Source organism: Lissotriton helveticus, chromosome 9, assembly GCF_964261635.1.
Source record: "Lissotriton helveticus chromosome 9, aLisHel1.1, whole genome shotgun sequence".
Lineage (NCBI taxonomy): Eukaryota > Metazoa > Chordata > Amphibia > Caudata > Salamandridae > Lissotriton > Lissotriton helveticus.
This window is the reverse complement of record NC_136070.1, coordinates 276,435,843-276,448,950: the sequence shown is the minus strand read 5'-3', so window position 1 is coordinate 276,448,950 and position 13,108 is coordinate 276,435,843. Positions and strand designations below refer to the sequence as shown.

Genomic DNA, 13,108 nt, shown 5'->3' with positions numbered 1-13,108 from the left:
ACTAACGATAGCAACTACACTCCATCCTGCCTGCCTTCCCAACCCGTTTGAAATTACCAAGTATGCTCCTTCACAGCTGTGTCCTTTCATTACATCCCTGGGCAAGATGTGTTCTTCTCAGCCTTCCCACCCCAAACATAACTTTCGGTTCCCCTTTCCCTAAGCCTATTCAACTGCACTTCCTGGGCCGAACCTTCCTTATGTGCAGCAGAAGCAGTGGCCATGTGCACCAAAAATCCACTAAATCCAGATTACCGCTTTATTTCATAATTCAAGCAGACACAAGAGCCCATTTCCTTCCTTGTACTACATGCAGCCCATGACACATTGACTATGTCACTGCGTATTTTTTTTAAATATATATTTTGTGGTGACTTGTTACTCTTTTAGTGCTCGGCTTAGCCTTTATCCTGTGATGCAACAATTCATTATATGTGGCGTGCAGAGACAAGGTGCAAGTATCGATTTTGAGATGATATTTGATTTACCAAGGTCAATAATATTCCTATTTCAAGGATAGCTGGGGGTTCAATCAATGATTTCCTTTTTGCCTTAAATATTTTAATATTCTCTATCAATGCCTGATAAATTTCCTGCTTACTTAACTGTACACCACAAAACATGTTGCTACTCCGCCTCTACTGGAATCATGTGAATTCCAATGGTTCCAATTTTGTTCTGGCTTCATTCTCATAATGTGTATAAAACCAAATTTAAGGGTCTCGCAGTGTGTCAAGAGACTGGTACTGAGCACTGAATTCAGCCATCATCCACACACACACACAACCCCCCACACACAAACCCCCCCCACACACCACACACATACACCCACACACACCCCAGACACAAAACCCCCCACACACACATCCACACACAAACACCCCCACACACAATCCCACACTCACAGAACCCCCCACACACACAACCCCACACACACACACACACCACACACACACACACACACAACACACACAACCCCCCACACACACACACACCACCACACACACGCACACCACCACACACGACCCCTCCCACACACCCACAACCCCACACACAAAGAACCCCAGACACTCACAACCCAACACACACAAGCCCACACACACAACACCCCACACACACACAAACCCCCACACACAAAAACCTACACACAGAACACCAGACACACACAACCACACCACACACACACCCCATACTCACGACCCCCACACACACATCCACACACACAACCCCCCCACACACAATCCCACACTCACAGAACCCCACAGAACCCCCCACACACAACACACACTCAGCACCCCCATACTCACAGAATCCCACACACACAACACCCCACACACAACCCCCCCCACACACACACCCCACACACACAACCCCCTACACCCACACCACACACGCCCCACACACACGACCCCCCACACACACCCACAAACATAACCCCCCAAACACAATCCCACACACACAGAACCCCAGACACACACAAGCCCACACACACAACACCCCACACACACACAACCACCCACACACAAACCCCCCACACACACCACACACATACATCCACACCCATACACACCCCAGACACACGACCACCCCCACACACACATCCACACACAAACACCCCCACACACAATCCCACACTCACAGAATCACCCACCCACACACACAACCCCCCACACACAACCCCACACACACACCACAAACACACACAACCCCACACACACAACCCCCAACACACAACTCTTCACACACACACACCACACACACAACCCCCACACACACAACCCCACACACAACCCCTGCCACACACACAACCCCTGCCACACACACAACCCCCACACACACAACCCCCACACACACAATCCCCACACACACAATCCCCACACACACAGTCCCCCCACACACACAGCCTCCCCACACACACACACACAACCCCCCCACACACACACACACAACCCCCCCACACACACACACACACCACCCCCCACACACAACCCCCCCACACACAACCCCCCACACACACACACACAACCCCCCCCCACACAACCACACGCACACACACAACCACACACAACCAACCATACACACAACCACACACACAATCACAAACAGAACACACACAACCCTAATCACAACACACACAACCACACACACAACCCTAAACACAACACACACAACCCCACACACAACCCCCCACACACAACCCCACACACACAACACACACACAACCACACACAAACATACAACACACACACACACACACACACACACACACACCACACACAACCACACACACAACCATCTTTCTATCTATCTATCTATATATATATATATATCTATCTATTTATCTATCGCCCTCACTCTATCGCCCTCACTCTATTTATCTATAGGCCTCACTCTATCTATAGGCCTCACACACTCTGCACCATCACACACTCTGCACCCTCACACACTCTGCACCCTCACACACTCTGCACCCTCACACACACACTGCACCCTCACACACACACTGCACCCTCACACACACTCTGCACCCTCACACACACTCTGCACCCTCACACGCACTCTGCACCCTCACACGCACTCTGCACCCTCACACGCACTCTGCACCCTCACACGCACTCTGCACCCTCACACGCACTCTGCACCCTCACACACACTCTGCACCCTCACACACACTCTGCACCCTCACACACCCTCACACACACTCTGCACACACACTCTGCACCCTCACACACACTCTGCACCCTCACACACACTCTGCACCCTCACACACACTCTGCACACACACTCTGCACCCTCACACACACTCTGCACCCTCACACACACTCTGCACCCTCACACACACTCTGCACCCTCACACACACTCTGCACCCTCACACACACTCTGCACCCTCACACACACTCTGCACCCTCACACACACACTGCACCCTCACACACTCTGCACCCTCACACACAATTACACTCTACTGAATACAACTTACACTCCACACAATACCACTCAGTGCCACATAATTATATGCTACATAATTACACTGCGCTCAACGCAACATACACTCAAAATAACACTCAGTGCCACATAATTACACACCACATAATTAAACTCTACTGAATGCAAAACATACTGCCCACAATACCACTCAGTGCCACATAATTATATGCTACATAATTACAAAGCAACATACACTCCAAACAATTCCACTCAGTGCCACATAATTACACGCCACACAATTACACTCTACTGAATACAACATACAATACTCATAATACCACTCAGTGCCACATAATTACACGCCACATAATTACACTGCACTCAATGCAACATACACTCCAAATACCACTCAGTGCCACATAGTTAAACGCCACATAATTACACTGCACTCAATGCAACATACACTCCCAAAACCAATCAGTGCCACATAATTACATTACTGAATGCAACACACACTCCACACAATCCCACTCAGTGCCACATAATTATATGCTACATAATTACAATGCACTCAATGCAACATACACTCCAAACAATACCACTCATTGCCACATAATTACATGGCACACAATTACACTCTACTGATTACAACATACACTCCACACAATACCACTCTGTGCCACATAATTATATGTTACATAATTACACTGCGCTCAACGCAACATACTCTCCAAATACCACTCAGTGCAACATAATTACACGCCACATAACTACACTGTACTCAATGCAACATACACTCCAAATACCATTCAGTGCCACATAAGTATATGCTACATATGTACACTGTGCTCAACGCAACATACACTCCAAATAACACTCAGTGCCACATAATTACACACCACATAATTACACGCCACATAATTACACTGCACTCAATGCAACATACACTCCAAATACCACTCAGTGCCACGTAGTTAAATGCCACATAATTACACTCCACTGAATACAACATACACTCCACACAATACCACTCAGTGCCACATAATTATATGCTACATAATTACACTCTATCTATCGCATCACCACAACATCACTCAGCACCACCACAGCATCACTCAGGGGCACCACAACATCACTATGCGCTACCACAGCATCACTGAACGCCACGGCATCACTCGTCGCAACAACATCACTCAGCGCCACCACAACATCAATCTGTGCAACCATTCAACAACTGGTTCAAATATGTTCTCATAATGTTTCAAGCTTTATTACAAATGTCACAAGAAGATGTTAATATTTGACTTCTGTTCTTGGATTTTCGTCACAATAAAATACACTGAACATAATCTTCACAAAAGTTATTTACAAATGTTTAAACTATTGCCATTATAAATTACAATAACTTTTATTTAAGTATTTATTATTTAAAAAAATTGAAAGCAATTGTTATTTGTAATATCAATACATCTAAGTCACGTAAATGCAACACATATTGCATTACAAATGCTAAAGGTGTCACATTGCGAAAGTTAAAAGTATTGGCATTGTAAATGACAAAGCTTTTAATTTCGCTATTTTCAAAACCAACACATAAATAAAAAATGTGTCATTTACAATACCAATAACTCAAACTTTCCTAATGCGAGACCTATTGCATTGCAAATGCTTGTTACTTACCAAGGTAATTAATACATAAGAATGAAACAGCACACAGAGCAGACAAACACAAACGTCTAATCCCGCAAACAGGCAGAATCAAAGTTGTTCATTACGAGTTGATGAGGTTCGACTAGCAGCAGCACCTACCTCCATCAGAAAGATGTCCTTGGAGCTCTGCGCCTGCACCTTTGGGTGCTGCACCTTGACTGCCACTGTCCTCCCATCATGCAGCACGGCTTTGTGCACCTGGGCCAGAGAGGCGGCTCCCAAGGGGGACTCCTCAAAAGACGCAAACAACTCCCCAACCTGTCGGCAGAATAGAGGTAGGTATAAGTCATCACACTAACAACAAGCAGTATATATGCATGTATGTACGTATGTACTGGTATTTATTTATTGACCTCAAAGCTAGCTATGAAGTTGCGGAACGCTGCATATTACCGCGGGGAGATAGTAAACAATCCACAAGATTGTGTAGATCAAGCAGTACAGGAGATTGTACTGGACTCCTGTTCTCTGCAAGCCAGTACTCTGATCCTTCAGAATGTTCTTAAAGAAATCTCTGACCGTTTACGCATGCAATGGTTAATTTGTGCCGGTGGTTTAACGTGGTGGATATCGACACTCATAATTGGGGATTGGGACTTGTTTTTTGATCATCAAATGTTAAACCAGAGTAAAAGCGAGAAAGGCAAAACTAGGAGAACAAAGTAACTAAAGAAATAAAAGAAATCAGTAACAAAGGGGAAAGTTGGCATGAAAAAGAACCCTCAACAGTGGGATGGGGAGACAGGAGAGGTGAAGGAAGAAAAAGGCTTGAGGTGGAATCAAGACAACGCAGCAACAAGGGCATTCAGCAGAACTTGCAGCGGGCTCCAAGGAAAAACTTTGGGCCCAGTATCTCCAACAAGCCTCCAACTTGTAAAAGGGCGCCTGTGTCCCTGTCTTAATTGCACATAGGAAGGGGTGTAACAGAAGCATCCCCTTCCTATCTGAAATTTAGGAAGGGGTGGATCAATGGGTGATCACCACAACTGTGGTTACAAACCATTGATCAGATATGGACACCTCAAAGGGGGTGGCATCTGCTTCTGAAAAAGGAAGTTGCCCAGGTGGGACATCTTCCACTTAGGGAATTAAGTCTGTTCCCAAAAAATGGTAAAATTCAGTTGTCTCGCAACTGAATTTTACCATTTTTGGGAACGGGCGATTGTTAAAGGAGGCACTATTCTAGGATATACCAACTACCCCAATAACTAATGGTAGGGGAGTACGTTTTTGTAATAATAATGCAATAATTGGTGTACCCGCAAAGGATGAACTTATAAGTGCCGACAAGGTCTAGGTCTTTTTTGTACATGTTTCAAATTAAATGGGGACAAGGCCGAGTTGATGCTCTTAGGTAACCCCTCCAGCCCCACTATTGACTCCTTGTGGCCTTCATGTCTTGGACCCTCCTATCACCTCCTATTTACTATTTGAAAAGTATCTTAAAAGTCTTTTCACGAGTCCAAGAGAGTTTTCCATCTTGTAAAAGAGGTTTTGTACACAAAGGAAAGCCTTTTGCATGCACAAAACCTGTGATCTTGAGAATTGTAGGGCTTGCGATCACAAAAGGGTTTTGTACATCAGGCCCAAAATATTTCCCATTTAGATTGAGAATGCGAACACAGGGACATAGAACTGCTGCTCCTAGTGGACCATTTTGTTTATAAAACAGGACCAGTTCCTTAAACCTGCACTGACTGCTTTTATTAAGAACATCTTTCCCGTTTGAGAACACCAATGCAATGCTGCAAAGCCTCTTTCCCTGCACTTGCAACCAATCACAGAGGGACACAAATTGCGAACTGCCAAATAAATATTCCTTAGGCAGGCTGTTTCATGAATCCTGTGAATAGACAGTTTGGGGTGGGACTTAGTGCACAAGCTACATCAAAAACTGCATTTCCATTCGCAAACCAGTCGGTGTGCAAAATGCACATACTGGTTTGAAAATGGGAATAGCACATTTGGCCCAAGGTCTTCTATTCCCTGAAATGGGAATAACTGCCAACAAGTTAACAAAAAACTAACAGCAGTGTAGGTAGTAGACAGGAAGAAGCAATGTAGCTCCACTGTCCTAGCCGGGCTCCTTTACTTCTCTACACATAGTTATCAAGGTACACAATTGCATAGGTACCAGTAAACCTCTGCATTCAGACCCACAGAAAACCAACAGACTAAAACTTACAAGTAGATGGGACCCCAGTGCAAAGTGACTGGAATGATAGATGCACCCATGCTGCCCAAGCCTTTTGTCCTATCCTGGAGTAAAGTAGGAAGTAGGGGGCAGTTCCATTTGCACTAGACCCTACTGCTAACACTGACACTGCTTTAGTTTCCTTGACTCTGCAGGTGGATGAGCAAGAATCCTAGCACAACAGAATGGTGTCTATGTAGTGGGCATGTACTGCTGCTTCTTAGTAGACCAAATATGAAATCCTATGAAACTAAGGACTCCTTGTGTCTTTGAAGACACCTCTGCAGCAACTAAGACAGGAATAGACAGCAAGGCTCTAACCTATGGGCAGGATCAAGCAGAATGCTGAGGGAAGTGATGCATTCAAGGCAATTCATGGGTTAAACTTTAGAAAGTGTCACAGTGGTAACAGCGAGTTTGCCAAGCAGAATCCTCCTTAGCAATTACAGGTACTTTTCTTCTTAGCAGCGTCCTTCATCTCTCAGGGCCTCCATATCATCTGCAGCATCCCGGGTGGGTCTCTGGGGCAGAGCAGACTGCCACTTACGCCACTTTGCAGATTGCTCTGTATGTATATTTATTCAGGCCTCCTCGCGACTCTCCTTACAGTCTGGTCAGCAGGCAGTCAAAAAGGGATTACACCTGACTTTCTTTCCAGCTGAGAAGTAAACATGCAACAATGGTTGTGCTAATGCTTTAAGAGTGCCACATGCAGGGTCACACAAAGACATGGTTTCCTAAAGAACTGCATAAAAGGCTAGCATGTGAGAGAGCGCAACTGACCTAAATGTATGAGTACATCACACTTACCTGTAGTAAGCACAAATCATGAGGAGAAATGCCATGAGTGCTAGTAGTATCTGCAATTATATTCTGAATGTATAGCTAATGTAGAGATTTAAGTAGAAGTGGAACTAATACAGAAATGTGTGACACTATATGATTTTATTAGATGTGATTATTCCTGAATTCATGTCGTGTAAGCTGCTAAAATGTAAGATGGCATGTGGTTAAACGCAGAATGTGGTAGGCCTCAGGGCCAGAGCTAGAAGGGAAGGGGAAGGTGTTTCTTTTCACGACATAGATTGAAATAATGTTTTGGCTATTGCATTAATGGGCCATGATTTATAGATGTGTTTACTGAATAATAGAATAAGAGTATTAACATGCTTTAATTAATGAAGAAGTTGAATGCTATAATCATTATGAGAAATATTGTAGGCCTGAAATGTTTTAACATTGATTTACACGTACATGTCTGGGCCGAGAAATGTTGCGAAACCTTTTTGGAAGTCTATGAGAGTTGGGTTCTTGGCTGCAGATGTCTGTCTGCAAGGGAAAAGGGGGGATCCAATTATAAATGAATGAATAGAGGTCTGTTCAGTAGACGGCCCAGACATGGAGGAGGGTTCTGGAATGTTTAAGGGGTATCAGCGGGCCGGAGAAGAGTCTGAGAAGCAAGGTCAACTCCAACGTATGAGGCCCAATACAAAGCAGCATGGAAAAAGCCAGAAGCTACACCACGTGAGGGGCGTCTCATGAGGGGCGTCTCAAATGTTGTTGACTGTTTTTGTATTAGGGACAGCACCCCTGGGTGGAGTTAGAGCAGATGCCTGAGGACCCTTTAGAGAGCTGATGGGTAGGCAGAGAGGGGTCATGACTGGAGAACTATAGGTTTTCATCAAGAGACTTAGAGTGAGTGACTTCCCTTGGGGGTCATTCACTGCTGACACCTTTGTTAGGTTGGGATTTGGTTAAGTAGGGATACCATCTAGAGCAGGGTAGGGACAGCCTAACCTGTGTGTTTTCCTCCAACTTAAATGAAGGAGAGATATGCGTCAATGCTGATAGCTTTATTATTCTTAGAACTTGTGTTAGTAATTTCCGTTGCTCGTCTGAGGGCTTTCAGAGAGCACATGTATGTAGTTGGACCTGTGTATCTCGTGAATCTCATTCTGAGATGCCTGTATTTGCAGCTTATCATATCTTTACAATAAACTTTTGAAAGCTAGAAGTTGTCTGTGATCTTTTGGAGTGGGGTCCTTTATTGGGAGAACTAGCTTGGGAGAGAGGCACTTTCTTCCTCAAAGACAGGCAACAAAGGTTCAGTCGACCAGATCGAGGTTTGGATCAATAGTGCTAAGGTATCGATCAAAATCTCGCCCTTCCAGTTGGTAGCTATAGAGGATGGTTGCCTTCTTGAGGACGGTGACCTAGGCCAGGTTAGCTTACCCCAAGGCCCCTAGAAATCGATGATCGGAAGAACCGCCCGCTGAAGAAGATCCGGATGACGTGAGACAGAAAAAGCAGCAGTATCGGTCGAGAGTGAGTATAAAGGGTCATGCGTGTTAGATTGCGGTGTTTTTGTATTGTATCTATGTTGTAATGTCTGGCGGAGTTGAATGTCTGTAGAGTGACTGTGGAACAGGTTGTGAGCGCGCGCAACCGGTGGAAATCTTAAGTTCAAGGAGAGCTTAAGTGGTTCGGGTGTATCGGACACCCAGAGTAATTGTCAAATAGTGTGAAGGGGGTCATGAGGTACCATTGATCACCCGAAAGACCGAGATAGGGGGAACGTAAGAGTGAGTGCGTGAGTAACGGACGCTGGTCGGAGGTTACTGTGTGTGTGTAAGCAACCTATCAGAGAGACGATAGACATTTCGTCAGTTGTGTTGACAATTACATATAGACTGTGGACGTACAGTCGAGGGAAGTGACCGCTTGGTCGGAAGTAGTCATTTTTCGGTGTATGAATGGGACGCATGCATGACCGGGAGACGAGTTGAGAAAGGAGGGGTGCTGCTGCGAAGCGGAGAAAAGTGACGTCAGGAAGTGTCGCGACGTGATTGGCCGACAGGAGAAAGACCGCGCTGTGATAGGCCAGCTAGCAAAGACGTCAGAAAGTGTCGCGACGTGATTGGCCGACCGGAGAAAGACCGCGCTGCGATAGGCCAAGTTAGCAAAGCCGCGACAGGATTGGTGGATTGTCATCAGGAAGTAAACAGAGTAGCGAGGCTGGATATTGTGCGTATAATTATGAAGTGTTTTAAATGGCTGAGAGCGGTGTTCAAAAAAGAGAAGCGGGGATCGTATGAGGGGGAAGAAGCCCCGCCGGAGGGTACGCCAGCTCGTTACATGGCAGTGAATGTTGGGTTGCATACGATCCTTTGGATATCAGAGTGGAGTAAGATTACGGAAGGAAATGAGGAACTGACGTTCCCGAAGTACGGGACGTTCAGATTAGAGGTGTTACATCGATTAAAATCAGTCATGACCTCAATGAGACCCTTGCCTAGACCGACCCAGTTTGAAGCTCTTGATGCATGGATTAGGGCAGCGCATGAAAAGAATATGAACAGACGACAAGAAAGGGTGAAACGATCGGTAAGGGCAGTGCAGGATGCCAGGTGGGATGCGGATGCTAAAAGATGGAGAGTGCATAACATGGAAGTAAATAAACTGTACCCGGTGTTAGAGGTGCCCGGAAATAAAAGCCCCCTAGAAGAAGATGATGAGAGCGAAACAGAGGACAGCCTGATAAACAGATTATTGACAGACAGGCCACCCCCGTATAATAGAGCAGGGGGAGAGGTCGAGCATAGTGAAGGAGAAAAGGGGGGCAATGCAGGAGAGCATAGACCGCTTCCCAGTTCAGAGTGGGATCCCGAGGCAAAGAAAGAGCTGTCCCAGCCTAGTCAGGTGCAACAGGTAGTCGGGAGGTTTGTGGTACAAAGAGCGCCGGAAACGGAGTGCGCCACATCCTACAGATTACCAGATGCACTACAGGTACCTGTTACCATAGGTCCTATAATATCAATATATGACCAAGAGAGAGCAAGAGGGGAAGAACGGGTACGGAAGGACAGAGAAAGAGCAGAGACGGCAAGGAGGAACGATACGATTAATTCCCCAAGTCAGATGCCGATACCAAGAGAATGGAGCACCCCGATGCACACAGCAGGGGACCCAGGAGGGGATCCTAGGGGCCCTAGATGGCCAGCGGATCTGAGGGGAACTGGACGAAAATCCTTTCAAGAGCTAAATGAGTACATGAAGAAGTGGGATGAGGCAGTGGAGGCTCATAAGAGCATCATAGCTGCAGAAGCTGAAAGGGAAAGTCAGGACAGCAGAGCTCGGACTCACTGCGGGGCTGGGGAGAGCAGCCCGGAGTGGGACTGTAGAGAGAGGGATAGTAGGGGAGTCACCCATTGGGCCCGGAGTGGAGATAGAACAGACCTGGAAAACGGGGGCCCCGAGATTGGAGGGGTGGCGCGCCCAATACTCAGTGAAGGGGAGAGGAGAGCGCAAGAGTACAGAAACAGCTTTAAGTGTCCACACTGTGTGCCCGGCACCCGAGAACAGAATGGGAGTTGTGAGAGGTCGCACCATAGTCCCTGTGATGACGGAAATGAGCGCAGCCCAGGGAATATGGGGAACCAGGAAGGATCGTATCGGATACTGAGCGATACTAGGCAAAGGGAGAGTAGCGACCAGAGGGAAAATAACAGAGAGGAGTATGGTGCAAGGAGAGAAGCAGGAGAGAGTGGGCAGAGCAAGAGTGGGGGTAACAGGCCCGTGTTCCATCACCTTCCAAGATCGGATGGCCGAGCATGGGACCTGGAGAGATGGGAGCAAGGGAGAGCACTCATTAACTCTCCCGAGCCCAAACGTAGAGCTCGGAGTTGGGATGGTAGGGAGACCAGTGAGCCCCCTTCGAAAGACATATTGCGAGCTGAGATAAAAGCTAAGAGACTCGATGTCGCCAGTTTAAGGTCAGACCTGGATGACATGATAGATGGTACCCTGCCTTTAGAAAGAATGGAAATGTATGAGCAGGATGAAATACTGTATATGGCAAAGGACATCACTCGAAAAGCGAGAGCAATCCATGAGAAGTTAGTCGAACTAGCAGGCAAATATATGGTGGACCTGTCAAGAACCAAAGCATTACAGGGTAACCACAGGCTACATTACACAGATCGAGACCTAGATGAGAGGAGAACGATTGGGCTGAAAACGCACATAAGGGAACTGATCACTGGAATAAGGACATGGAGGGCACTAGATAAGTGGGAAGAGAGGTGGTCCAAGAAAGGGACCGGCAGGAGAAGCATGCTTGGTATGACACCAGGAAGGCTGCAGGGAATAGAAGCATACCCTTTGCGTGAAGTCGCCAATGGGAACTATGTGCATGTCCCTTGGAGTAGGGGAGATTTAGCTGCTTTTACCACCTCCTTCCCCAAATTGCGGGAAAACCCAGTGGAGTGGTACAAGCAAGTCGAGAGATTTGTAAAAATCTCAAAGGTCCTATGGATAGATCTGAACACGCTGTTCGACATTGTAGTACCAGGAGATCTGTGGACAGCATGCAAGGTTAGCGCTGAGTGGCCCACAACGGAGCCGGAGAGAGATGCTAAGACTAATGGGCCGTCCGAGATTGTGATGGCAAAATTCGAGAGAGTGATGACTTGGCTGAAAGAGAAAGTGCCAATGCAAGACATAGATTGGGTCAGAATAGACCGAACCAGACAGGAACCCAAAGAGACCGTCCACGAATATTACGAGAGATTGCTGAAGGCGTTTAAACAGTATAGCGGCCTGGATGTAATGGATCCAAAAGACATAGGGCAATTCGTGTCCAAGTTCGTCCTGGGACTGAGACCGGATATTAGTTTAATGATTCAGCAACACTCGATTTGTTGGCAAAGTAAACCCCTAGACGAAATACTGAGGTATGCCAGGTACTGCTGTGATGAGATAGACTCCAAGGCTAAGAAACTAAAAGAAAAGTTGATGGTGGTACAGATGCAGGCAGCAGGAAAGGGGGGACAGCAGCAACAGCAGCAAGGAACAGGTACAGGAGGAAAGAAGCAGTACAGTCAGAACAAGGGCAATGAGGAGAGTTCCACCTTTAGACCCAGATTAGACATAGCTGCCTTGAAGAAAACGACGAGGTGCCACCAGTGTAACGAGGTGGGGCATTGGAAACGCGAGTGTCCCTACAATGTAGAGATAGGAGAGCAAGAGATAGAGGAGGAAGAGGTCCAGAGCGCGCCTACAAGAGGGGTGACGCCATACCAGGGAAAGGTGCTCAAAGGGGGGGCTCCTCCCCGAGCCCAGTTCCCGCAACCTCCTCGAGTAGGGACTATGGGTAAGACCTATAGACAGATGCCCCTGTTTGTAGAAGGAGAAGAGTGCTATTATGTGGACCCATTAACCGGACAGAGAGTGGAAAGAGAAGACTGCACCCTCGGGGCAGCCTTGGAGGTGGACCAGA

At 46.8% G+C, this 13,108-nt stretch overlaps 1 protein-coding gene across 2 annotated transcripts in view; it reads right to left on the bottom strand.

The window, feature by feature from the left end:
- ADCK1 (aarF domain containing kinase 1) overlaps window positions 1–13,108 on the bottom strand; it is an 855,153-nt gene that overhangs the window by 347,483 nt on the left and 494,562 nt on the right. For both annotated transcript variants that reach the window (XM_078659980.1, XM_078659979.1), the window contains exon 5: window positions 4,737–4,895. In XM_078659980.1, the coding sequence (XP_078516106.1) occupies window positions 4,737–4,895 (159 nt within the window). The remainder of the gene's footprint in view (window positions 1–4,736; window positions 4,896–13,108) is intronic.